Here is a 28,000-nt window from a genome sequence, read left to right as displayed (position 1 = left end):
CCCACAACTGTGTCTGTCCTGTCGGCCGGGGTTCTACGCCTGCCGCTGGAAACGGTACCAGCGGTCACATGATGACACCACCAAGGTGAGGAATTGGCCACATTCACCTTCTCCTGTTGACTCTGGGTGGTTGAAAATGAAAATGTTTGCTTTATTTCTGTAGATGCTTTTGGTGGTGGCTTGGGTAGACCAGGGAAAACCACTGGCGTGGAGGTCTGTGAGAAGTTCTCGCCGTGCGGTTGGTGTCGCGGTTCTTAAAGGGGTTGAGCTGGGTGGGTTTGGCCAGTGTTTTCCTTTTGGTACTGGGGGGAATCAGGGGTTTTGCTCCTTGCTCTGCGTCTTACTGGTGTAATTGTGTTGGGCTGACCATGTGGGACTTGTGTTTCTGTGGAGTCTCTTGCTCCTGTGCCTGTGAAAATGAGTTTGTAGGTCGGAAAAGGCAGGAGGAGGCGAGAACTGGCTGGGGCTGAACAGGGGACCTGTTAAAGATGACCTTCCCTCCCCTGGATAAATGAGTTTTTAAGAGCTCTGGCAGAGGGAATCCAGGCAGCAGGGCTGGACTTGCACCTTCCCTGTCGTGTGGGGCTGTCTTGTGAAGCCTGATGTGTTTCTAGGGAGGAATGTGAACAAAACCTGCTGTCAGAGCTGCTCTGTTGCATTGTCGGGGTCACGGTTGTCGTGTCTTGCTGTTCTCTGTGCTCTTCATGGGTTTTTGGCTGGGTCTTTGTTTTTATTTAGTGTGTTTACTACTTAAAGAATTAAAAACAAAAGGCACAAACTGAAGCTGAAATCCCGTTTCTCCTGGCAATGATCCCAGGAGATTCTTTAGCTGCTTTTGGAGGGCTTAGCTTTGCTCAGCCCACAACTGCTCTGCTTTGTTTTGAAAATCTTACAACCAGGGATATTCCTGGCTGTGGAGTGCTTCTCCTCTGGAAAAAAATAAAGAAAAAAAGAGGCTGTTAAGGAGAAAACACTTCTGGGCTGCAGATCTGGTGCCAAAAATGCTCCTGGTTCTGAATTGCATCAATTGTTGGTGGCGCAGCTTGGCCGGGAGTTCCCATTTGGGATTGAAAAGTCATGGCATGTGTTTGTGCAGCCATAAAACAAATTTCCTTTGGTGGAGGAGAAACGTTGGTGCTGTTTTTCCTCCTTTTTCAGTCTGGCCAGCTTAGTCTGAGTGACCACTTCTGACCCAGCAGGGGTTTCCTCTGAGCAACTGCATCCGTAGCAGAGGGTGTAGTTGGGTTTTTAAGGCTTGGTCAGGAAAACAGGGGCACTTCATGTCTTGGGGTCTGTTTGTGTTCTGACTCAAATACTCCACATGCTTTTTAGGTAAAAATCCATGCAAAAAATTACCATTGATTTGATTTTTCAGGGCAAGCTGGCTCTGCTTGCACAGATTTATTTTACCAAAAAAAAATCCATTCAAAATCCCTGGCAGCTTCTGATTCTGCTTGGATTTTCATTTCTTGTTGTAGTGCTAGAAGGGAATTGGCTGTTTTTAAAGGACCTGAGCTAGGCTTGAAAACACATCCAGCTTCTGAGTCAGTCTTATTAAGGTCTACATGAGGCCTCAACTTCCAGTTTGTTGAATCCCAGAATGGTGAAGGTTGGAAGGGACCTGAAAGACCATCTAGTTCCAACCCCCCTGCATGGGCAGGGACACCTCCCAGCAGCCCAGGCTGCTCCAAGCCCCATCCAACCTGCCCTTCAACACTGCCAGGGATGGGGCAGCCACAGCTTCCCTGGGCAACCTGTTCCAGTGCCTTCCTACCCTCATGGGGAAGAATTTCTTCCTGATGTCTGACCTCAATCTCCCCTCTCTCAGTTTAAAACTATTACACCTTGTCCTAAAACTCAGCTGTCCCAGGAGCAAGAGAAGAAAGCATAAAATCAGTTACAGGCTACATAAAACCAAGGTATGAAGAATCTGTTCCCATCTTGTTGTCAAGAAAGGACCTTGCAGGTGTTAGTGCTTGATTGAGAGATTGTAGCACTCTGTTTACAGGAGAAAATGCAAATGCCAGCAAATAGTCCTCTGTTGGAAGGTCTGTTTGCATATGCTTGAGTAGTGCAGGGAATGGGTGGGAACTCTGGGATATGTGTAAGAAGAGTAAGAAACCACTTTAGTTGCAAATTAGTCCTTGGCTGAGCAAGGAGGTAACTTCAAAGGGCTGCACACCAGTTATTAGCTTCCCTCCACCTCTCTGGATCTGGTGGGAGAGCATTTCATGGTATCATAGAAGGGTTGGAAAGGCCTTAAAGATCATCCAGTTCCAACCCCTTCACCCTCCCAGCAGCCCAGGCTGCTCCAAGCCCCATCCAACCTGCCCTTCAACACCCCCAGGGATGGGGCAGCCACAGCTTCCCTGGGCAACCTGGGCCAGGCTCTCCCCACCCTCACAGCCCAGAATTTCTCCCTCCCATCTCAGCTCCAGCTCCCTCTGCCAGCTGGAAACCCTTCCCCCTGCTCCCATCCCTCCCTGCCCTTGTCCCAAGCCCCTCCCCAGCTTTCCTGGAGCCCCTTCAGGCCCTGGAAGCTGATCTCAGGTCTCCCTGGAGCCTTCTCTTCTCCAGGCTCAACACCCCAACTCTCCCAGCCTGGCTCCAGAGCTGCTCCAGCCCTCCCAGCATCTCCGGGGCCTCCTCTGGCCTCTCTCCAACAGCTCCGTGTCCTCCCTGTGCTGGGGACCCCAGAGCTGTTCCCAGCCCTGCAGGGGGGTCTCAGCAGAGCAGAGCAGAGGGGACAATCCCCTCCCTGGCTCTGCTGGCCACACCATTTCTCAGACAGGCCAGGATGCCATGGGCTTTCTTGGCCACCTGGGCACACACTGGCTCATGTTCAGCCACTGGTCAATGAGAACCCCCAGGTCCTTTCCTGCCCCTTTCCAGCCACACTTCCCCAAGCCTGGAGAAGTGTATCTGTAAGCCAGGAGAACAGTGGAGGTGGGTGTTATAATTTGGAACTCTCAGAAAGCAAGGCACATATTCACAGAGCAGTTATTTTCAGCATGGTTCTCTGCTGGCTGCTTAAAAGATCCAACTTTCCAGCATGAAAACCCTTTCCCTGCATTTGGTTTATGACCCCACCTTGAAACCCTCTGCTGCTGACTGTGAAAGTTTGTTCTCTCAATTGTCCTGCAGCTCAACAACCAGAGTTTTAATGACTCCTTTCCAACCCCAGGTGTGTGCAGATCAGGCCTTTCTAGTCCATGGGAAAAATTCATATGAAAATGGGGGTTTGAATTGTAACTTTAGGTTCTAAGTTGTTTGGGAGGCTTCTTGCTAGGGTTGCAATGATCTCTTTTTTTTTTCCCCTCTGACCTTTTGAGAATGCCCAAGGGGGGCTGAAGTCACCCAGCCTGCAAACTTGGCCTGCTTTGAACATTTTGAACAGCTTCCCCCTCTTCTACCATCTGCAGCTTGGATGGCAAGATCCCTTTTCACTGGGATTTACTTTTTGTATGGTTGGTTGTGTTGTGGTTTGTTGGGGTTTTTTTTTTAATATGAAAGGTGTATAGAAGAGAAGAAGAGGTCTTGCTGAGATTGAGACCATGGTAACATCTTGCTGCTGGTGTGAGGAGTTTCAGCAGCTGCTGATCTGACTGCAGCTTGTTCATCAGGTGTTCAACCAAGGACATTCTTAGGAAGTCAGGGCATCATCTTAACAAGGCTCCATCACCCTGAACATGGAGAATGTGGGTAAATCATAGAATCACAAGGGTTGGAAGGGACCTCTGAAGATCATCGAGTCCAACCCCCCTGCTGCAGCAGGAACACCCAGGGCAGCTCACACAGGAACCTGTCCAGATGGGTCTTGAAAGTCTCCAAAGGAGGAGACTCCACAGCCTCTCTGGGCAGCCTGTCCCAGGGCTCTGTCACCCTCACAGGAATGAAGTTTCTCCTCCTGAACTGAGTTGTCACTTGGTGCCATTTCCCCTCGTCCTGTCACAGGCACCACTGATCAGAGACTGGCCCATTCCTGACACCCACCCTGCAGATACATACATATATATATTTATGTTAATATTCTTCTGCTTGTAGTTGCCATATGTGCTTTGAAAGGTCAGAAATTCAGATGGCAGCCTCCAAGGTAGCTCCCAGATACCACCAACCTTGTCAATTAAAACCACTGCTAATTGCAGTGTATAAACACATTGCTCCCTGCACAGCTTCTGCTTCACCCAAAATGAGCTGCTGCTGAATATTAGAACACCAGGACAGCCCCTACCCCTGGGGTGGAGCTCAGGGCAGGCTGCAGCATCTCTTCAAATCCACCCAGAGATGTTGCAGGATCAATATCCACGTGGGAGATGGGGATGAGTTTCATTGTATAAACATGAAGTTCAATCTGTCAGCTGATTTTGTTCAGGGTTTGTTGGTTTTTTTATTGCTTCCAAAACTCTGTTGTCTGTACACAACAAATATCACACCTGGGAAACCATCCTTGGTGGGAGTGGGGAAAGAGAGATTCTGCAGAAGAAAATGGCAATGAGAATGTTTTTATCTATCCAACAACCAGAAGAAGCCTCTTTTATTTACTGTATGTGTTTGGTTGTGGTTTTTGTTTGTTTGTTTTGTGGGTTTTTTGTTTGTTTAATTTTTTCTTTCAGCTGCTATGTATTGAAAAATATTAGGATCTTTATTTTATTTATCTCATTTACTTCCTTATCAAACAGGCTAAAATACTTTTGCCACTTGCAAAGGGCTTTAGCTTCTCTGCTCAGCAGCAGGCACAGCTGATATTCTGCTTCCCAGCTATGAGCACTTCTGTGATACAAATTGAGACAGACAAAAAGGCACCTGGGAGCTCTTCTGGTCCCTCCCATTTCCCTTGGGAGGTTCCTGTGTTTGCAAAACTACCTTTTCTTCCAGAAAACTGCCAGGAATAGGCAAGGGCAGGTGCTTGGGTGGGTGAGGTGCAGCAGGAAGGGCTGCAAGCACCTTGGAATGAGCCCAACATTGGCAGCTTTGGATCCCAGGGGGCTGACATGACAAGATTTTCTGCTCTTCAGAGTCACCTGTGACATTTATCTAGAGGTCTCCTCATGAGCTCTCTGTGAATGCAGCACCTCATGGTACTTGTCCAACCTCTTTTCTTCCTCTTGTAAACAGCCCTGAGGTGTTGTGAGTGACAGGAGGGGCATTAGTGATGAAATCTTGTGCCTGCAGAAATCCCACTGCTCCCTGAATGCTCTCACCCCAGAGGTGTTCACCTGAGCACCTGATAAATAAACCCACACCCTTCTTAAGAACCTGGGGAAGATGCTGGAACTGGAGCTACAGAGATGCCCATCCAAGCTCAGGACTGAATTCCTTTGAAAGCTTTGGAGCTGGTGAGGACTGGTGGTCACTGACACATGAGTTTCAAGGCTGGGTTTTGGTATAACAGCCAAGTCCAGCTTAAAAAAAACACCCCAACCCCCTTGTCATCTTTCAGTGTGGCTTTGCAGAGCAGGTGCACCAAGGATCAAAGCCCATGTAAAGCTCTTGACTTGCCTTCCTGCCTTAGGACTTGCATTTTCCCTTGTGCCTGCCAGAAACCTGGTGTTTTAAAGGCTTGTTTTTGCAGATCAAGGCATTGCCCCCCCTCCTGCCCCACAGCTCCCCATTAGCTGCTGATGGGAGCAGCACAGGGACCTGGCCCAAGAGCTGGAAATGCTGGTTGCTTGTGCCCAGGTGCTGGGAGAGCTACTCAGCACTGCTGCTGGGTGGCATTTCCCAAAGCTGTAGTTGTGCTGAGTTTCTATGTGCCAGCAGCTGTCCCTGAGGCTTGTTTTCATCTCCTCCTTGAACGTGTGTCCTTCTGTGTTGTCTTTTGGTCCCAGGTGGCTTCTCTGGTCCTTCCAGTAGTTGCTGCAGCGTTTCTCTTTCTACCTCCATCCTCTCCTGACATTGACTGTGTCAGAGATGATTCCCTGTTGCTGTTGGGTTGGGGTTTTGCTGTTCCCATCAGGGAAGAGCTGGCAAACCTGGGGCAATGCCTTGTAGTGTGTCAGCTCTTCTGAACCCAGCAGCAGATGCTCCACAGCTCGTGGAGGTCAGAAGCTGCCGTGTTATGTGCTGATGGATCTCACTTGGAGAGTCTTTGGTGTCCTATCAACAAAAGGACAGGACTAGCTGGATGTTACAGGCTGCCTGGAAGAATTTTAGAAACACCTTGTGCTGGGAATGTTGTTCCATGCACCATCTCTCTTGACAAACTGGCTTTGATGCCTTTGCTGGGGAAAATCCTGAGAGGTTTTAGGGGTGGCTTTCCTGGGGCTGCTCGGGTTTAGTGCCATCAAATCCTAGCAGGGCTGGGCAGGGACCCTCAGCCTGCCTGACCTGAGGCCTCTGCAGCAGATGGACAGGCTGAAATGGGAGGGAACTGGGAATGTTCCAAGCCAACCAGTTCTTTAGACGTGGGGCTGTTGGAAAGGGGCCAGAGAAGGGCCATGGAGATGATCCAAGGGCTGGAGCAGCTCTGGAGCCAGGCTGGGAGAGTTGGGGTGTTCAGCCTGGAGAAGAGAAGGCTCCAGGGAGACCTGAGAGCAGCTTCCAGTGCCTGCAGGGGCTCCAGGAAAGCTGGGGAGGGGCTTGGGACAAGGGCAGGGAGGGATGGGAGCAGGGGGAAGGGTTTCCAGCTGGCAGAGGGAGCTGGAGCTGAGATGGGAGGGAGAAATTCTGGGCTGTGAGGGTGGGGAGAGCCTGGCCCAGGTTGCCCAGAGAAGCTGTGGCTGCCCCATCCCTGGCAGTGTTGAAGGGCAGGTTGGATGGGGCTTGGAGCAGCCTGGGCTGCTGGGAGGGGTCCCTGCCCATGCAGGGAGGACCTGGTGTTCTTTAAGGTCCCTTCTAAGCTAAAACATTCTGTGATTCCATGATTTTGTGTGTGAAGTGGCTTAAGTTTTGTTTTGTGCTGTTGTTTTGTTGTGTTTTGTTGGTTTTTTTTTTCTTCTGTGAGTGGCTTCACTGAGGCCCAGAATTCCCCCTGCTGGAGATGACCTGGTGGTGGTCACCACTGAAGACTTTTGAATCCCAGGATTCATCCTGAGAGTTCTAACATCTCCCCAGTAGCTGTGAATGTGCTCAGGAACCTCCTGATGGCACCGACTGGTCCTGTTGGTTTGGAGATAAGGCCCTGGGGACAGTCTCTCATGTGTCACTGTGGCTGGTGCCACCAGGAATGATGGACAACTTGGTGGGTCACAGTTATGTTCTCTGCTGCAAATCCAAGCTCTGTGTAATGTTTTCAGTGACCCCTGGGCAGGGCTGACCTTTTGACAGGTGATTGATGGGCTCATGCAGCAGTGGTTGCAGAATTTGTCCTGCTTGGGCAGGACTGTTTGATCCAGAAGCTGTGAAGGGATCCAGGCACAAGGAACAGCCCAACCAACCCCCCCTTGGACACACAAAAGTGCCTTGTGACTTTTCAAGTGTTATGGGCCCCTGGGGTTTTATTCAGATTGTGGCATTTCCTTCTTATAGCTGCCAGATGTGCTCCCTCCAGCTGTTTGTTCTTCATGCATTGTGCTAATTAGCTGGGTGAAAGACACTGCTGGAGCCCATCATCCTCCTTCCTCCTGTTTGCTCTTGGACCTTTTCAGATAGAGGAGATGCCACTTCTCTGGTCCTTCTTGAAGCCACTCTGTGCATCCTTCTTGCCTTGAAGTGTCACTGGGGAAGCTGAGCTTCAGGGTTTCTGATGGCAGCTTGTTTGCCCAAAGAAACCCACTGAAGATGCACCAAAAAGCTCTTAAGTGGCCAGTGAAGCTCCGAAACCACTGACTGGCAAACCAAGAAGATGGTAAGGATGGACCTTTCCCACCTCCAGTTTTCATCCTGGATTGCAGGGAAAACCAACCTTGAATGAACAGGGTAGAACAGGGCTGGGTGATTAGTGTATCTGCAGCCCGTGTGGGCAAGTGGAGCTGCAGGCTGGTGGCCAAGAGGGCAGGGAGAAGAGGCTTTGGGCTGTTGAGGAAGGGATGGCTGATCCACCAGGAGGCTTCAGTGACATCCAGACAGACTGGAGAGCTGGGCAAAGAGGAAGCTGGGGAGAAAAAACATCATACTGTGGTGTTTTCTCCCATACTAGGAGAAAACAGATGTAGATGAGGGGGTTGAGCTGCTAGGAAGCAGCCTCGTGGAGAAGGACCTTGGGGTGCTGGTGGACAACAAGTGATCCATGGGGCAGCAATGTGACCTTGTGGCCAAGACAGCCAAGAGTATCTTGGGATGTATTAAGAAGAGTGTGTCCAGCAGGTCAAGGGAGGTTCTCCTCCCCTTCTGCTCTGCCCTGGTGAGACCTCACTTGGAGTGTTGTGTCCAGCTCTGGGCTCCCCAGTTCAAGAGGGACAGGGATAAACTGGAGAGAGTCCAATGGAGGCTACAAGGATGATGAAGGGACTGGAACATCTGTCTGGTGAGGGAAGGCTGAGAGACCTGGGGCTGGTTAGTCTGGAGAAGAGAAGATTGAGAGGGGACCTGATTAATGTCTATAAATACCTGCAGGGTGGGTGTCAAGAATGGGCCAGTCTCTGTTCAGTGGTGCCTGTGACAGGATGAGGGGAAATGGCACCAAGTGACAACACAGGAAGTTCCACCTCAACATGAGGAGAAACTTCTTTGCTGTGAGGGTGACAGAGCCCTGGGCCAGGCTGCCCAGAGAGGCTGTGGAGTCTCCTTCTCTGGAGACATTCCAACCCCCCTGGCCACGTTCCTGTGTGATGTGCTCTGGGTGCCCCTGCTCTGGCAGGGGGGGTGGGCTGGGGGGGCTTTCCAGGTCCCTTCCAACCCCTGGGATTCTATGGGGAAAGAAAGATAGGAAAAAGACCTTAAATCTAGGGAAGGATATAGGGATAAAAGGGATTTTCAAACCCTTTGAGGATGCCCAGACAAGCCAGGAAAAACTGGACTTACCCTGTTTCTGATAGTGAAGAAATCTCTGTGTTTCTTTAGCCCTCACTCCAGCAGCAGCCTGAGGAGGTGGCTCCTGTGGGTTTTTTTTCCCCTCCCTCTTTATCTTTGGTTTCCAGACAGAAGTCTGGGCTGCCTGTGCTTCCCAGGAAATCCATTTACATGCTATCAGGGGGTTTAGCCAAACCTTTCCTAGAAAGTGATGACTTCAAACTTGCTGTGCTCAGCCTGGGGAAGGAGGAAGGCTCAGAGCAGATATGGTTGATGCCTTGAAGTTCTTGAAGATAATTGCTGCTGAAGGAGGAAACTTGAGAGGCTTCTGTAGTTGGCTGGGAGAGCACTGATTCCTGAGCTATTCCTGGAGGGGGATTTTGAAAGAGATGGGACCAGAGTTTGAGGGTTTCCAGGGGTGGTGATGGAAGAGCCAGGGAGATGCTGCAGCCCATCACCCTGCACTGGGGCAGCTGATCTGAGGCTTGGAAGTTGTGGCTGTTGCCCCAACAGCAACCAAAGGTGACCCTGGGTGCACTGCTTTAGCTTCAGAGATCCCCACCCTGATCATTTGCCTTGAGGTTTCTCAGTCTAGATTCCTCCTTGGGTGTTCATGACTATGCCAGTGTTTCCAGGAGAATCATCCAGGTTTTGGTACTTGGAGGAGAAGCAGCAGCTCAGTGGATCTGTTGCCTCCTGGTGCAACATGTCCCATCAGGGAAACTGCACTGCAAGACCTTCTGAACACCTGGGTTTGCCTTGTACCTTTTGAAAAACAATCCAGAGAATATGAAAGTGCTTTCTTTGTCCAGAAGACACTTCAGCTGGTCCATCCCCCTTCCTGCCCCCTGACAAGTGGCTGCACTGAGCAGTTAAAGCAACCCAGCAAGGAGCAGAGCTACCCCCAGGTTCTGCTCACAAGGCTGCTGCTGTCCTGCCCAGGGGGACACCCCCAGCACCAGAGAGTTGGAAGGACCTTAAAGATCATGTTTTCAACCCCCCTGCATGGGCAGGGACACCTCCCAGCAGCCCAGGCTGCTCCAAGCCCCATCCAACCTGCCCTTCAACACCCCCAGGGATGGGGCAGCCACAGCTTCCCTGGGCAACCTGGGCCAGGCTCTCCCCACCCTCACAGCCCAGAATTTCTCCCTCCCATCTCAGCTCCAGCTCCCTCTGCCAGCTGGAAACCCTTCCCCCTGCTCCCATCCCTCCCTGCCCTTGTCCCAAGCCCCTCCCCAGCTTTCCTGGAGCCCCTTCAGGCACTGGAAGCTGCTCTCAGCTCTCCCTGGAGCCTTCTCTTCTCCAGGCTGAACACCCCAACTCTCCCAGCCTGGCTCTGTAGGAGAACTGGTAAGTGGGGCAGTTATCACAGCTCTGCATTATGGCACGTGTGGCTGCTGCTGAGCTGCCCAAACATGCTCTCACATGTTGTGGTCAGGGCAGAGGTGGGAACTGCTGGGACATCTCAAGGAACAGTGAAGAAACAGAGATGCTGGGGAAGCTGCTTTTCTTTAAGACAGTGTTTTTATACCCCACACCCCCTGATGCTCTGTGGAGTAAATGCAAAGTGTCTGAGCTGTGTGGATGTGGGAGGAGGGATGAGGGGAGTAATAATATCTAATCCTGGTAAAGCCTCTCCCAGCCCTGAAAGAATCTATTGCTGCTCCTGCAGCTGCAAGTCAGTAGAAATGAGGCATCAAACTCTTCCTAATGAAATGGGTGGTTGCTGTTAAATTGTATTCCCTCCAAGGGAAATGTTGAATGATGGTCCATCTGGTTGAAAACATCATGTAGGCTCCAACTGAGGCTTCTGATGGCTTATATATATATATTTTTGGGGGAGGTTCTTTTGTGTAAAGACAAAGGAGGGGCCTGTGATCCCTTGACATAATGGGTTGCTGTGCTGTGTCTGTGATACTTGTGTTCATTCACTTTCTAGTGAAATGCTCTTGTAATTCCCATGTGGCAAAAGCTGTTCAGTGACCTGAACAGATGATCTGAGCCACGTGGGGCTGGTACATCTGTGTGACCACAGGCTTTGGAGCTGGGGCTTTGCTGGGGCTTCAGTGCTAATCCCCAGATGGCCAAAGGTCCCTGGTGACAGGAACTGCTTGCTCTGCTGAAAACCACGATGAAAAGAGGGGTGAATTTCCCTTTCTTCATGGGGTTTCAATCTGTTCATGTTCTGGATGGAGAGAAGCTCTTTCAAGCCTCTCTGATTTGAGCTGGAGCACGAAGGCATTGGATGCTGCATGTTGGATGTGAGCAGTGAATCAGAACTGAATCCATGTTATTGGATGTCTCTAATTCTGTTGGAGTGATGGGCTAAATGCAGGGAAATCCAATTGTTGGATTAAATATTGATTTTTTGCTCTTTTTTTTTTTTGGTTTCCACCAGTGCTTGGAATTGGAAGCAAAACCACTTGGTTTTCTGGGCTTTACACATCCCTGAAATATCTTTTACATTCGTTTTTGGGCTCCTTCATTTCCCAGGGAAGCTGTGAGATGGCACAGAGTGGATGGTTGTGCAGGGAAGGGGTTTGAGATGCTGCACGTGGACACCTCACCCTGCTCAGCCTCCAGGTCCTGCTGCAGGTTTGGCTGAACTCCCCTGGCTTTGTTGTTCTCGTCGTGGTGCCACCTCAAAGGAACTGGGCTGTGTCTGTGTGGACAGCCTTGTTTTCTCAGGAAATCTGTTCCTCTTGGCTCTGGGAGATGCCTGGGAGTCAGAGAGAAGTGCAGGTCTCTCCCTGTGTTGTGTTGCAGGTGGGAACGTGGGCAGCAGGGAAGTGCTGTGGGTGCTCACTGAGGTTGGGATTCAGCTGCTGAGAGACATTCAAAGCTTTGGTGGGGCTGGGAACTTCCCTCTGGAGTGGGGAGACTCCTGACAAGGCAGGATTTATCCCAGTTTTTCCCAAGGCCATCTGCTACACTGGATCTCCCCTGCAGCCCTCAAGGCTGGAGCAGATTGAAGCAGGACATTGTGCTGTCAAAACAGGGATGTTCTCTCTTCTGACTCACAGAGTCACAGAATCCCAGGGGATGGAAGGGACCTGGAAAGCTCCCCCAGCCCAACCCCCCTGCCAGAGCAGGGGCACCCAGAGCACATCACACAGGAACGTGGCCAGGGGGGTTGGAATGTCTCCAGAGAAGGAGACTCCACAGCCTCTCTGGGCAGCCTGGCCCAGGGCTCTGTCACTCTCACAGCAAAGAAGTTCTTCCTGAGATTCACATGGAACCTCCTGTGCTCCAGTTTGCACCCACTGCCCCTTGTCCTGTCACAGTCTACAAGTGACAAGAGCTTGTCCCTGCCTTCTTGATGCCCTCATGTAGTTAAAGACATTAATAGATCCCCCCCCTCATACTTCTCCTCTCAAGACTCTTCCCCTCCACTCTGCTCTTCTGAGCCCCCCCTTGCAGTGCTGGATCCAATTCTGGAGCCCCAAATGTATGAAGATGGGAGGGCTGGAGCAGCTCTGCTCTGGAGCCAGGCTGGGAGAGTTGGGGTGTTCAGCCTGGAGAAGAGAAGGCTCCAGGGAGACCTGAGAGCAGCTTCCAGTGCCTGAAGGGGCTCCAGGAAAGCTGGGGAGGGGCTTGGGACAAGGGCAGGGAGGGATGGGAGCAGGGGGAAGGGTTTCCAGCTGGCAGAGGGAGCTGGAGCTGAGATGGGAGGGAGAAATTCTGGGCTGTGAGGGTGGGGAGAGCCTGGCCCAGGTTGCCCAGAGAAGCTGTGGCTGCCCCATCCCTGGCAGTGTTGAAGGGCAGGTTGGATGGGGCTTGGAGCAGCCTGGGCTGCTGGGAGGTGTCCCTGCCCATGTAGGGGGTTGGAACTAGAAGAACTTTAAGGTCCTTTCCAACCCAAACCACTCTATGATTCTTTTCATGACTACTTGACCAAAAGGCCAGACTCCTGGGCAGGATTGGAAATTACAGTCATTTCAACAAACACAGTTCCAACCTCCATGGCTTGGGGTTGTGTTTTTCCTCCAAAGCCTCCAAAATTAAAAAATTCAAGAGAAGGACTTGGCCATTGCAAATCTTGTGGCCTCCATAGGTTCCTTCTCACTCACATGGAAGATGTTTCCTACTTCAGTCATTGCTCCTTTCAAGGATGGGGAATCCCAAGTCCTTGAAAACTCCAGGAAAACCACAGTATTTGATAACTTCCTGCCTGGTGCAGCCTGATAGTGTCAGGGTGAGGCTGTTTGACTCATGCTAAACCTCAGGCTTAGTCCTGATGTAGGCAAAATGCCCCTGGGAGGGAGTCTGCAAAACCCATTGACTGTTGTGCCTGCACTGGGATTATGGGCTCAGACTGGGTGATTAAAGTGCCCTATGATTTATAAAGCTTTCTAGGTGTCAAAGGGTTTTACTGCAGAGCATCTGCAAAATGTGTTTGGGGCAATAAAGAGCAGGCACTGAACTGGAGCTGCATCTGGAGAAAAGGGGAAGGGAGGGCAGGTGGAGAGATGGGGAAAAAAAAGGAGGGAAAGGGGCTTTTTGGGCCACATAGTCATAGAATGTGTGGGGCTGGAAGGGACCTTTAAAGCTCATCTAGCCCAGCCCCCCCTGCAGTGCACAGGGACCTTTGTGACTAGATCAGGTTGCTCAGAGCCCCATCAAGTCTGTCCTTGAATATCTCCAGAGATGGGGCCTCCACCACCTCTCTGGGCAGCCTGTTCCAGAGCTTCACCACCCTCAGTGGGAAGAACTTCTTCCTAATGTCTAAATCCACCCTGCTCTAGTTTTAAGGCTATTGCTACACACCCTTGTAAACAGCCCCTCCCCAGCTTTCCTGGAGCCCCTTCAGGTATTAGAAGGTGCTCTAAGGTCCCTCCAGAGGCTTCTCCTCTCCAGTCTGAACAATACCAGCTCTCTCTGCCTGTGTTCATAGAAGAGCTGCTCTCCACCTCTATCCCACCACATCCTCACAAGCTAATCCAGCTCCTTTTTATTTCCTTTTATTCACTTATTCACTCTGATGCTAAGTTTCCTCCTCACCTAGCTACATTTTGTGGTCGTTTTGGACCTGCAGCCTGGAGAAGAGAAGGCTCCAGGAGACCTTGGAGCACCTTCCAGTGCCTGAAGTGGCTCCAGGAAAGCTGGGGAGGGGCTTGGGACAAGGGCAGGGGGGGGATGGGATGAGGGGCAATGGCCTTAAACCAGAGCAGGGGAGATTCAGGTTGGGTATCAGGAAGAAGTTCTTCCCACTGAGGGTGGTGAAGCTCTGGAACAGGCTGCCCAGAGAGGTGGTGGAGGCCCCATCCCTGGAGACATTCAAGGTCAGGCTTGATGGGGCTCTGAGCAACCTGATCTAGTCAAAAAGGTCCCTGTGCACTGCAGGGGAGCTGGGCTAGATGGCCTTTAAAGGTGCCTTCCAACCCCAAACCTTCTATGATCATGTAAGCAGCAGGCTGAGAGCAGCTGAGGTCTCCTGTCCCCCCCAGCATGAACCCCATCACCTGGGACACAATCCTCCTCTTGCTTGTCCCCATGCCAGCTCACAGCTCACTGTTCCCACCAAAACTCTGATGAAAATAATCCTGCAAGATGTTGATGGGAAGGAAGAGGCTGCATTCCCACAGGGAATGCTTGGGAACTGCTGATGAGCAGCCTCCTCTTGCTGTCCTGTCTTTATTTGCAGCAGTGGATGAGCTATTTATAAGAACAATTTCAACTTGGCACCACTTCAGCATTGATTTGAAGTGGCTGTGAGGAGCAGCCTCCAGGGAAGGGAGAACAGAAAGTAGAAGGATCTCTGTGCTGAGGAGTTTGAACTTGCTGAGAAGCCACGGGAGGAGAACAGATGGTCCAAGAGGGTGGTTAGTGTCCTGCAGCTCTAGCCCTTCTCAAAGATGTGCAGCCCCTTCCATGGGAGATGGGTGAGTGGGTTTAAGGGCTCCAGGAGGCTGCTGGTGCTTTGCCCTCAGGAGGGAAAATGCAGTGGTGGAGATCCCAGTTCTTGGCAGATGTGATGGGTAGGAGATAGAGCTCTGCAGGTTGTAGGGCAGAAGCTGATCTACTGGGGGCTTCTGTGGGGAAACTGGGATGTGCCCCATCCCTGGCAGTGTTGAAGGGCAGGTTGGATGGGGCTTGGAGCAGCCTGGGCTGCTGGGAGGTGTCCCTGCCCATGGCAGGGTGGTTGGATCTGGATGATCTTTAAAATCCCTTCCAACCCAAACCAGTTTATCATCCTATGACTGTAAAATGGTGATGAATGAAGCTGTGCAATAAACCTTGCTTGGAAATCTTGGCAGAGGTGGGAGGTTTTGGAGCTCCTGAGTTTCTACAGATGCTGACAATGAGCATCTGGGAAGAGGGCAAATTAGTGTCCCCACATGGAAGAGCCTGCAGCTAAGGGTTCTCTTCTGTCTGGTTTGCCATCTGGCCCAGGAGCATAAACCAGCTGGCCAGACAGATCCCAATCCAATCCAAAAGCTTTACCCAAATACTCCCTGGCTTTTCCTCCTCTTATCCAGCATAAGAACTGGTCCATCTCTGTGGTCTCTGGCTTGGATTAGAAGTTGCCTCTTGGCTTTCAGAAATCTCCTGGTGAAAGATCTTGTGGGTTCCTGGAAAACTTCCACAATTGGCACTTTTATTGGAAGGGTGCACTGAGAAATCCTCTGATCCTCTTTGCTTTTAAGCTTTTTTTTAAAAATAAAAATAACCACCTGAATTTCTTGACAGTTGAGTGTGCAGGTGTTTATGGGATGGAGCTCTCAGTGAGGCACATCTTGCCACTTCCAGGTATGCTGAGTGGTGACTACAGACAGGAAGGCTTCACTGGCAGGTTCTGGTGCTGTGTTCTAAGTGCTCTTCAGTGGGTTTGATTCTATTTTGCAAAGCAAGAGAGTCTGACACTGTTTGGCCCTGTTCCAGAGCTTCACCACCCTCAGTGTAAAGAACTTCTTCCTAATGTCTAAATCCACCCTGCTCTAGTTTTAAGGCTATTGCTACACACCCTTGTAAACAGCCCCTCCCCAGCTTTCCTGGAGCCCCTTCAGGTATTAGAAGGTGCTCTAAGGTCCCTCCAGAGGCTTCTCCTCTCCAGTCTGAACAATACCAGCTCTCTCTGCCTGTGTTCATAGAAGAGCTGCTCTCCACCTCTATCCCACCACATCCTCACAAGCTAATCCAGCTCCTTTTTATTTCCTTTTATTCACTTATTCACTCTGATGCTAAGTTTCCTCCTCACCTAGCTACATTTTGTGGTCGTTTTCGATCTGCAGCCTGGAGAAGAGAAGGCTCCAGGAGACCTTGGAGCACCTTCCAGTGCCTGAAGGGGCTCCAGGAAAGCTGGGGAGGGGCTTGGGACAAGGGCAGGGGGGGGATGGGATGAGGGGCAATGGCCTTAAACCAGAGCAGGGGAGATTCAGGTTGGGTATCAGGAAGAAGTTCTTCCCACTGAGGGTGGTGAAGCTCTGGAACAGGCTGCCCAGAGAGGTGGTGGAGGCCCCATCCCTGGAGACATTCAAGGTCAGGCTTGATGGGGCTCTGAGCAACCTGATCTAGTCAAAAAGGTCCCTGTGCACTGCAGGGGAGCTGGGCTAGATGGCCTTTAAAGGTGCCTTCCAACCCCAAACCTTCTATGATCATGTAAGCAGCAGGCTGAGAGCAGCTGAGGTCTCCTGTCCCCCCCAGCATGAACCCCATCACCTGGGACACAATCCTCCTCTTGCTTGTCCCCATGCCAGCTCACAGCTCACTGTTCCCACCAAAACTCTGCTGAAAATAATCCTGCAAGATGTTGATGGGAAGGAAGAGGCTGCATTCCCACAGGGAATGCTTGGGAACTGCTGATGAGCAGCCTCCTCTTGCTGTCCTGTCTTTATTTGCAGCAGTGGATGAGCTATTTATAAGAACAATTTCAACTTGGCACCACTTCAGCATTGATTTGAAGTGGCTGTGAGGAGCAGCCTCCAGGGAAGGGAGAACAGAAAGTAGAAGGATCTCTGTGCTGAGGAGTTTGAACTTGCTGAGAAGCCACGGGAGGAGAACAGATGGTCCAAGAGGGTGGTTAGTGTCCTGCAGCTCTAGCCCTTCTCAAAGATGTGCAGCCCCTTCCATGGGAGATGGGTGAGTGGGTTTAAGGGCTCCAGGAGGCTGCTGGTGCTTTGCCCTCAGGAGGGAAAATGCAGTGGTGGAGATCCCAGTTCTTGGCAGATGTGATGGGTAGGAGATAGAGCTCTGCAGGTTGTAGGGCAGAAGCTGATCTACTGGGGGCTTCTGTGGGGAAACTGGGATGTGCCCCATCCCTGGCAGTGTTGAAGGACAGGTTGGATGGGGCTTGGAGCAGCCTGGGCTGCTGGGAGGTGTCCCTGCCCATGGCAGGGTGGTTGGATCTGGATGATCTTTAAAATCCCTTCCAACCCAAACCAGTTTATCATCCTATGACTGTAAAATGGTGATGAATGAAGCTGTGCAATAAACCTTGCTTGGAAATCTTGGCAGAGGTGGGAGGTTTTGGAGCTCCTGAGTTTCTACAGATGCTGACAATGAGCATCTGGGAAGAGGGCAAATTAGTGTCCCCACATGGAAGAGCCTGCAGCTAAGGGTTCTCTTCTGTCTGGTTTGCCATCTGGCCCAGGAGCATAAACCAGCTGGCCAGACAGATCCCAATCCAATCCAAAAGCTTTACCCAAATACTCCCTGGCTTTTCCTCCTCTTATCCAGCATAAGAACTGGTCCATCTCTGTGGTCTCTGGCTTGGATTAGAAGTTGCCTCTTGGCTTTCAGAAATCTCCTGGTGAAAGATCTTGTGGGTTCCTGGAAAACTTCCACAATTGGCACTTTTATTGGAAGGGTGCACTGAGAAATCCTCTGATCCTCTTTGCTTTTAAGCATTTTTTTAAAAATAAAAATAACCACCTGAATTTCTTGACAGTTGAGTGTGCAGGTGTTTATGGGATGGAGCTCTCAGTGAGGCACATCTTGCCACTTCCAGGTATGCTGAGTGGTGACTACAGACAGGAAGGCTTCACTGGCAGGTTCTGGTGCTGTGTTCTAAGTGCTCTTCAGTGGGTTTGATTCTATTTTGCAAAGCAAGAGAGTCTGACACTGTTTGGCCTCCTGGTTTGGGGGGTGGGTTGCACTGTTTCCAACCACCACGTGCCCTCTGTTGCCTTAGGAAATACTGCAGGGCTGGTTTGAAATCTGCAGCAACCACCTCCATTTGCACGGATGGACAGTTCTTCTTCTCGAGCAGCCTCTAAGAAGCCTTCACAAAAGTGCTTTCCTCTGACCTGTTTCTCCCAGTTTTCCTGTGGACAACATTTAGGCTTCACAGTCTCTCAAAAACCACCTGGTGGCTTTTTTGGAAGGTGTGACCAGAAACCACGTTGAGCTCTGGCACAAACTGGAGTCAGTGAGTGGCAGGCAGTGGCTTTTCTGGTACAGAAGTCAAGCTGGGGATGTTTTAATGGCCCCTTTGGTTTTGAAGATGTATGTGGTTTATTTTGTGATGTAAAAAGCTCCTAAATGGAGGGCAGAGGTTAGCTTGCCAAATACCTGGCAGCTGTTCATCCTCCTTTGGAAGGAGAGGCTGCTCCAAGTCCTGGAACAGAAAGGCTTGGAAGCTGAAATGCTTTAGCATCATCCTATCTTTCTGCTTTTTGATACAGATGTTCCCATTTATGCCTCCTATTCTGGGAGTCTGGCCAAGTTAGTGCTTAGAGGAGCATCAGCTCATCATCCCAGCATCATCCCAGAGCAGGTACAGCCTGAGATTCATTTCCTTGCTGGAGTTTTCAATCCCTTCCTTAATAAACCAACCTGCTGTTTCAGACACATGGGTGGGTTTTGCAGTAAAAGGGGTGGGGAAAGCAGATTTCCCTGTGGGGCAATTGCCCTTTGCAGTTTGCATACTGGTCTTATTAAATGAAAAAAAGCCACCACCAACTGCAACCCTGCAGCTTTCTTGCAGTGTGTGGGTTATCACAGGGATGCTTGTTCCAGGGACTGAACCTGCTGGTTGTGGCTGTGCCAGGAAAAGGCTGGAGCAGTTCATTGGTTTTATTTTATTCTATCATTATTTTTTCTTTGGTACATGTGCTTGTTGCAAGTGTTTTTGGGAAGTGAATCTCTGCATCAGAAGACTCTTCATTCCCCATGCAGCTTGCTGTGCAAACAAGAGGTTTTGGCACCTTAGAAAGGTGTTGATTGATGCACTTTTTTCTAGAACCATAAAGACCTGCAAGACCATCAAGTCCAACCATTAACCCAGCACTGCCAGTTCCCCATGGCTGGGTTGTTTAGGACCAGAGCAGATATCTTCTCTTCTGCCAGGCTGTGTGTTCTGTCCCAGGCTTCCAAAAAGCTGCAGTTTGGATCCAGTGAAACATGGAGATCCCTGGAGGTGTTGAAGGGCAGGTTGGATGGGGCTTGGAGCAGCCTGGGCTGCTGGGAGGTGTCCCTGACCGTGCAGGGGAGTTGGAACCTGATGATCTTTAAGGTCCTTCCAACCTTCACCATTCTATGATTCTATAATTGGAAGGTCTCCTTACTTTGGGAGTTCAGTGATGCTTGCCATGGGATTTTTCTAAGCCTCCAGGATGTATCCTCTGAATTGCATTCCTGACCCCTCTCCCATCCTGCCATGGACACAAGGGCAGAGAAACCACGTTTGAGATGAGCACCACTGCAGCTGAAGGTCTCCTGTGAAGTCTGGCTGTTCAGCAGCTGAAGCTCAAGAGCATCACCAATGATTGTGAGATGTCACAGGACAGGAGGAGGAGCTGGCAGCAAAATCTTTCCTGTGCTCTTAAAAGATGCAAACTGGCAGGAAGGTCAGACCATGCACATTTTGTTCTCCTGAGCCTGCTCTGAACATCTCCTTCAGGTCTCAGAAGAGATATGGTCACAATCAGCCCCAGCAGACTTCTTGCAATGTGTCCCCTTGTGCTGCTTGTGTGGTGGAGCCAAGGAAAAAGCCCTTCAGAACATGCATGTAGGTGGCCAGATCCTGACCTGTGCTGGAGGCCAGACTCTTCCTCTTTGAGCAAAGACTGGTTGAAGCTGGAAAGCTCAGAGCAAAGAGCAAGAAGCACAGATGGGTTGTGATGTTTTGGGGGTTGTTCTTTCAAGCTGCTCTTCATAGATGTTGAACAAACATCTGCCAGACCAGCTCTGCCTCCTGAGCCAAAGGCTTGTGCCTCTGAGGAGCAGGTGTGTGAAACAGGTTGGGTTGGAAGGGACCTCTTAAAGCTTATCTGCTCTAACCCTCCTGCCATGGGCAGGGACATCTGCAACCAGATCAGGTTGCTCAGAGCCCTGTCCAACCTGACCTTGAGTGTTTCCATGGGTGGGGAAACTATCAGCTCTCCTGGCAATGTGTGCCAGTGTCTCACCACCCTCACAAGACAGAATTTATTCCTGATATCTAGCCTAAATTTCCCATCTTCCAGTTGAAAACCATCACCTCTTGTCCCATCATTACAGACCTTGCTAAAATCTTGATTTAGGTGGTATTAACACCAGAGCTTGGCTGTAACTCCTGCATTCCTGGCAGGAATTTCTAGCATTGCTGCTGGTCTCTGCTTGCAAACACTTCTGCCCCAACTCTGGGAGGTGCTGTAGCTGCCTGAGGTGCCAACAGCAATGAAATTCTCAGCCCAATAAGTGCATCAGTGGTCTGAGGAGGAGAAATGTGTCTGTGCAGATGGGACTGAAGTGCCTGATAGACTTAAATCCTTGGCCTGCAGTAAAGTCCTTTGCATAATCCTACAAACAAGATTGGAGCTGGTTATGCTGTGGTAGTAGCCTTGGGTTGCCCATCTGGTGGGAAAAGCCTCAGAGCCTGGGGATGTCTGAGTTGCACCTTGTTTGGGTGCTTGGGTGTCTTGTGGTGCCTGCAGGTTTCTGGTGATTTCCCAAGTGTTGCTGGGGTGGGGGTAAAATGAGGATGTGCACCAGGACCATGTGCACAGGGGTGGTTGGGTTTCTGGTAACTAGCTCCTCAGCCTGGTGTGGTTAGTGGAGAAGGAGCTGAAGCCACGTGGGGCTGTGGCTTTCCTGGCACCCCTCACATGTCACTCTTCTGCCAGTTCCTTGTTGTTCAGAGGTGACTTGGCTGCCTGTGGGATCTGGGTGGGGATTCAGCCTGCTCAACACTCAGGTGCTCAACTTGGAAGCCAGAAATGCTTGTGGGTTTTTATGAATCAGGAACCTCTGCTCTGACATGTTGGCTTATTAATAACATTGATTAGAAAGGCTTAACATTATAATGACTGTTCTCTGTTGGCTGTGAAGTTGATCTATGATTTTTGACTGTCTTTACTGTCTCATGAGTCCTTCTTGAAAAGGGACCTTGCACTTAAGGGTGTTTGATTGCAGAGTCAACCTTTTTCTCTCCAGGAGAAACTATTGCTGAGCTCCCAAGGGTGATTTCAAGGGTACAAGTGGCAGCTGGGAGATGTGCAAGGAGAAGCTGTGCCTTGGGATTTTGCTGTGGGCTTTTTTCTGAGTAGGATTTGCAGCTCATCTCAGTCTTGAAAACGTTCCTTTCCCTTTGTGCCACCTCTGCAAGAAGCTGTTAGAGGAGAAGAGCTGCTGAACTGGTGTGGACCCATCATTGGTCACGTTCTCCTTGACATGTTGTGCTGCTTTATTTGGCAGCATGATTCCTTGCAGATGATTTCAGCCAGCACTTGAGAACCAGTTGACTTCAGAGCAGTCAAAAGAGCCCCTTTTTCAGGGACAATTATGGGGAAAAAAAATGAAACAGCTAAGGCTTTGTTTGAAGCCTCCTAAACTTGGAGCATTCTGACTCTTAAAAATGGAGTTAACTTCCTTGTGAGCTTTCCTGAAGTCTCACTTGTCCAATTGCAAGTTGTGTTTTACTTTTGGGTGCCAAAATGCAGGACCAGTTGCCATCAAATAGAGCTTGGATGGTTGTTCAAATCACTTTCCATCTGCCCAAGATGGCTCCTGTTGAAGGGAAGCAGCTCTTATCTCTCTAGGTCATCCATTGGGTGTCTCAGGCTGCTGGGCAGGGATCATGCTGGGGTAAGACAGATCTTGGCTCAAGGGTGTTTTGATTAGCAGAGGTTTGGTGCTTTTAACCTCACCTTGGGCAAATGTCTCCCTTCTGGGCTTAAATTCCCAAAGTGATTAAAAACTCAACCATCTTAATGGGGTCAAATGAGTTGGATGCCTGGAGAAGGGAGAGGAAAGAGACCTCATGGAGGTATCCAAAGATCATAGACTCATGGAATGGTTTGGGTTGGAAAGGACCTTGAAGATCATCTTGTTCCAACCCTCCTGCATGGGCAGGGACACCTCCCAGCAGCCCAGGCTGCTCCAAGCCCCATCCAACCTGCCCTTCACCACTGCCAGGGATGGGGCAGCCACAGCTTCCCTGGGCAACCTGGGCCAGGCTCTCCCCACCCTCACAGTGAAGAATTTCCTCCTCATGTTTTTCCTAAATCTCCCCTATTCCAATTTGAATCCATAAGCCTCGTTCCCTCACTCCAAGCCCTTGTGAAACACCCCTCCCCAGCTCTCCTGCAGGCCTCCAGCTGTGTAGCTGTGGTGCTGAGGGACATGATTTCATGGTGGCCTTGGCAGGGCTGGGTTCATGGTTGGACCCGACGATCTTAAAGGTCTTTTCTAACCAAACCGATTCTATGATCCTTATCCCTTCTAACCTTCTCTTGATTATGATGCTTGAGGCCAATGTTGGTTTATTTTTCCCCTTTTTATTTTGGTGGGGGTGTTGTGCAAGACTGGGGTGACATCAGCCCTGGGACCAGGCTGAAGTCATCAGAGTGTCTGTTGGCTTTTCCGCTCTCCCAGACCGCTGGCTTCACCGCAAGATCTCTCTTTCATTTCTTGCTAGCTGCTGTCTCTTCATGTTTTACATGATTTCTCTTTTTGAGGCAGCTATGCTGGCCTTCCTGGAAACAACAAACCACCTCCTGGTTTCCTCTAATTCAGAACACGCTGCTCAGCCCTTCCTTAGGGTTTGCTTAACAAGCCTGGTTCGTAACCACCTAAACCGCCGCAGATCTTGAGCAAACCACGCTGCTGGGAGCTGTGCCTCGGGGCTTTCCTTCCTCAGCAAGGTCAGGAAGGCTGGTGCTGAAAGGAGTGGGGTGCTGCAAGCTTTCAGCTGGGTGGGATCTGCAAAAGGGGACCTCATTTCATGGTCTTTCCCTCTGGAGGTGGATGCGAAGGAGAGTGTGTTCGCGGGAGTTCCGAGCGAGTCGGAAGGAGCTGTTGGGCTGCAATTGGCTGCAGCCCTCGGGGGTTCCTGCTCCTTCAGCAAGAAGTGGATGATAAATGGCACCACACCAAGTGAAACCTGCTTTATTATGCTTTATTATTCTGGTGCATTGTAGCTGGGCTGTTAGGACGTGGCCCTCCCAGGGAATAAGCTGTTGTGTGATGTGCAAACTCCAGCGCTTCAGTTATTCCCGTGATTGATTTGAATCTCTTATTTGTCCACCTAATATTTAGCCCTGGAGAAGAGGGAAAAAAAAACCAACCCACAAACCTTCTGCCTTCTCTCCCAAACTGGCTTTGGGTATTCAGCTGCTGCTGAAGCTGGTGACTTCATTTGGTTTCCCTCTGGCAGGGCAATGAACCCATTCCGGGGGAAAGAAGGAAATCCCTTCCATATGTGAAGCATTAGGAAAAGACATGATTTCTTGGAGCTGCACAAAGGGTCCCGTTGTTTGGCAGACACAGGAACAAGTGCACCTTTGTTCCTGGGAAGCAGAGCTCTAACCTCATGCTGGTAAATCTGACATGTCACTGTCTGCTGGGTCAGATGGTCTCTGTTCACATCAGCACGTGGTGGTGGGGGGAGGACCCTGATCTGATCGATTCCCCCCTTAAAAGAGAGAGACTTCAGTTCTCCCTGCTCTAAATCTTCCTTATTACAGGTCTTCAGGTCACTGGGTTGCCCCCAAAGATGGGGGGAGGAAGAGTCCTGCATCTGAGCCCCTTCAATGGCTTCTGTGACCAGATGGGTCTTTGCCCTCTGGTGTCTCCCCACGTGGGATCAATAAGTCTGTGCACTGATGGGCTGGTGTCTGGGGGAGCAAAGTGCAAGCTCAGAGCACTTGCCAGCTGGGTCAGACTAAAGGTCACCTTGCCTGGCCATCCTGTCTCTGAGGGTCCAGCAAGAGGTGCTTGAGAGGAGCTAGTGGTGCTCCCCAGGGGTTGGTGCTGGGTCCAGCTCTGCTCATCAATGACCTGGATGAAGGGATGGAGTGCACCATTAGCAGGTTTGCTGGTGACACCAAGCTGGGAGGGGTGGCTGACACAGCAGAAGGCTGTGCTGCCATCCAGCATGACCTGGACAGGCTGGAGATTGTTGGGCAGAGAGAAAGTTCAACAAGGGCAAGTGTAAAGTGCTGCATCTGGGGAGGAACAACCCCATGGACCAGTACAGGTTGGGGGCTGAGCTGCTGGAGAGCAGCTCTGGGGAGAAGGAACTCATGGTCCTGGTGGACAACAGGCTGACCATGAGCCAGCAAAGTGTCCTCACAGCCAAGAGGGCCAATGGCATCTGGGGGGCATCAAGAAGAGTGTGGGCAGCAGGTCAAGGAGGTTCTCCTCCCCTTTCCTCTGCCCTGGTGAGGTCTCACCTGGACAACTGGGTCCAGTTCTGAGCTCCCTGGTTCATGGAGGACAAGGAGCTACTGGGAAGAGCCCAGCACAGGGCACTGGGATGCTGAGGGGACTGGAGCATCTGCCTGTGAGGAAAGGCTGGGAGAGCTGGGGCTGCTCAGCTGGGAGAAAAGGAGGCTGAGGGAGGATCTGATCAGGGCTTGTAAATATCTCCAGGGGGTCAGGAGGTGGGGCCAGACTCTGCTCAGGGGTGCCCAGGGCCAGGACAGGGGGCAATGGGCACAAACTGGAGCACAGGAGGTTTGACCTGAATGGGAGAAAACAGTTCTTGCCTGTGAGGGTGGCAGAGCCCTGGGACAGGCTGCCCAGGTAGGCTGTGGAGTCTCCATCCCTGGGGACATCCCAACCCCACCTGGATGTGGGATCTGCTTTAGGAGATCCTGCTCTAGCAGGGGGGTTGGACTGGATGATCTCCAGAGGTCCTTCTGGCAAGCACTGGTTGAAGGCAGAAGACAACACTGCTCCATCAAGCTGCTCGTGCTCATCTTTTAGATGAGGAGGGACATGACTCTGATCCAATCATTGGCTGTGCTTTTTAAGTATCTGGTGTCCATCAACTTGCCTGGAAAGGGAGCAGAAAAACCTTTGCAATGTCCCAGGCATGACTTGACAGTATCTTACAAGTGGAGGGCAGGTTTTCCTTTTCTGCTGAGATTCCTTTGGGTGGGCACATGGACTGCTCAGAGCAATCCAATGGTGACAGGGTGATTTTTTGGGCAAGCTACAGCAGAAAAACCTTTGCAATGTCCCAGGCATGGCTTGACAGTATCTTAGAAGTGGAAGGCAAGTTTTCCTTTTCTGGTGAGATTCCTTTGAGTGGGCACATGGACTGCTCAGGTGGCTGGAGAATGGGAGGAGTGGTTGGGGAAGGTCTCGGGGACCTCCTGGATATTGGATTTTCACCTGCTTGTTAATCCAGGATATTGTCCTGCTGCTCTGAGCCTTCCCCTGCACTGCAGGGCTCAGGCAGAGCTCCCCTGCATGGGAGCAGGAAGAAATTTGGGAGCAGCACCTCTTGGCTTCATTTTTTACAGGATTTCTGCTGTTACTGGTTGATGTTGTTTGTTTTGATTCCTTTTTGAACCTTCCCCAAGGTCGTTTTTAGCTCTGCTGAGGGATGCCATGCTAAAATCTCATCTTCGTAGTGGTTCTAACTTCCTGGGTCTGAACTTGTGAATAAAGTGCTTTTTTCTTTTCAGCTTCTCATTCACGGGTGACTCAGTCTGATCTTTGCCTCTTTGTTGCTCAGAAGCACAAACTGGGCACCCAAAAATGCAGGTGACCTGATGGAAATCACTGCAGTCTGTTCACATCTGACTTGGACCCAAGTTGTGACCTGCTCAGGAAGGATTGGTCTCCCTGTTCTGAGAGAGGTGGGATGGGTGAAGAGGATGAGGTTGTGGGTATTAACAGCAGGCACATTTTGTGAAATAAACCCATAATGGTGGGGGTTTTGATCAATTTCCCCAGCTGGTTGAGATTTTGGGTCTGGACCAGTTCTCATTTTGCCCTGTGAAGCCACATCTGTCCATACCCAAAGGCCACAAAGCTGGGATGTCCTGAGACTCCACACAGATTTTTTCCCAGGTTGCACAAGGCTGGGGCTGCTCTTGCATCCCTCCCCATTCAGAGAATCCCAGACTGGTTTGGATTGGAAGGGACCTTCAAGATCATCCAGTTCCAACCCCCCTGCATGGGCAGGGACACCTCCCAGCAGCCCAGGCTGCTCCAAGCCCCATCCAACCTGCCCTTCAACACTGCCAGGGATGGGGCAGCCACAGCTTCCCTGGGCAACCTGTAATCCTGGATATCCTGGCAGCTCTGATTTGTCTTGAAGGAAAGAGTCAAAACCTTTTGGCTCCAGTGGGAGAGGCTGAAGCCAGGGCATGACCAATGCAGAGGCACCAACAAGCTCTGACTATTTCTAGCCCTGTTTTCCATGGAGATGCTGGTTAATGCCAGCAACAGCTTGGATCATGCTGGAGAATTTGGTAGCTGACCAGTTCCCAAGGGGCTGGCAGCACAAACACGTTTAGAAGGAGAGAGACCAGTGGTGTCTGCCAGCCTGGGTCATCAAAAACATCACAGGGCACCATTTATCCACCATCAAATGTGGAATGTGGGGAGCTTGGCTCCTCTGAGAGTGACCAGCCCATTTCCCTCTGGGAGTAAAAATACCCCCAAAATAAAAGGCTTCATTATTCCTTCCTTTTTTAAATCAAATATCTGTTGCTGATTATAAAATACAACTCAGCCTCAGCAAGATCCCTTTCAAACTTCCAGCCATCCTGGGAAATGATCACCATTTTTTCCTCTCCCTTCTTCCCTTGCTGCCTGGAACAGAGTTTTGAGCAACTCCCTGCTCTGCAATTCACTGGATATTCTCCCTGGATTTAGTTTCATCAGCTCTAACATCAGCTCCTCCCCAAGAGCCTGTCACTGTTGCCATAATAAACTGCAATATTTATGGGCAGCAGATAAAGCTGCAAAAGGTTTTCTTGGTGTGTTTATGAGCCTTCAAGAAGAGATCTGGGAGGCATTTTATATATTCATTTTGTTGAGGTTAGAGCTGGAGGGAAACATTATCCATTTCATATGGGCTTGTTTTTTCTTATTACTTCAATACAAGTGACAAAAAACAAAGGAGCTGCTTTCTTTGGGCTGCTTGTGGTTGTGGAAATCCCTGTGAAAGAAAACATTGCTGGAGTGCCAGTGAGTTTTCACCAGCAGTTGTTGAAAACTGGGTTGGCCAGTATTTCAAACTTCATTACTGGTCTGGTGAGGGGAGAATTTTAGCAATGGGGGCAGCTTTTCCTCTGTGGGGATCTGTGAACCCAAAGGGAGGTTTCTTGTAATAGGCAAATGAGAGAATGAAATAAAAATAGTCCTTCTGTTCATCCTGGGCTGCAGGGACAGTAAATACTCTTAAAGCAACCTGGGCTTTTATGTCAGCATCCCTGGGTGTGTTTTGTTGGGATGAACCCAGGGAGCTGAAGGCAGGGAGAGCTGGAAAATGAATTTCTTGGGGTTTGGTGACAGGGTTTGTTCAGGGTGGTGTTTTCAGCAGTTCCTCAGTGCAGAGGCAGGAAAACCTCCAGCTGCATGGAAGGGTTTTCACTGTCCTCAGTGGGAACAGCTCCTGGATGGATTGCTGTGTAGCTCTGGTGCTTGTTTTCACAGGTTCTAGATTTGCAACTGTTCTTAATGAAAAAGAAAATGGCAATCTAAAGAAAGGTGGTTTTGGGGTTTTTTTTGTGTGTTTGTTTTTTGTTTGGGTGCTGTTTTTTTGTTTGTATTTGTTTTTATTTGGGTTTGGTGGGGTTTTTTTTCATCTTTTTCTTCAGTGTTTGTTTTTCTCCAAGGTGGTTTTGGGGTTTTTTTTGTGTGTTTGGTTTTTGTTTGGGTGCTGTTTTTTTGTTTGTGTTTGTTTTTATTTGGGTTTGGTGGGTTTTTTCATCTTTTTCTTCAGGTTTGT

The 28,000-nt window shown here is 50.4% G+C and overlaps 1 protein-coding gene across 1 annotated transcript in view; it reads left to right on the top strand.

Moving 5' to 3' along the window:
• The window catches only part of GDPD5 (glycerophosphodiester phosphodiesterase domain containing 5), a 122,675-nt gene that overhangs the window by 151 nt on the left and 94,524 nt on the right, over nt 1-28,000 (top strand). Inside the window, exon 2 of the mRNA XM_010007188.1 lies at nt 40-85. Within this exon, the coding sequence (XP_010005490.1) occupies nt 40-85 (46 nt within the window). The remainder of the gene's footprint in view (nt 1-39; nt 86-28,000) is intronic.

Source organism: Chaetura pelagica, unplaced genomic scaffold (assembly GCF_000747805.2).
Source record: "Chaetura pelagica isolate M959 unplaced genomic scaffold, ChaPel_1.0 scaffold430, whole genome shotgun sequence".
Taxonomy (NCBI): Eukaryota; Metazoa; Chordata; class Aves; order Apodiformes; family Apodidae; genus Chaetura; species Chaetura pelagica.
The sequence above is the reverse complement of the archived record's forward strand: the minus strand, read 5'-3'. Positions and strand labels throughout refer to the sequence as shown.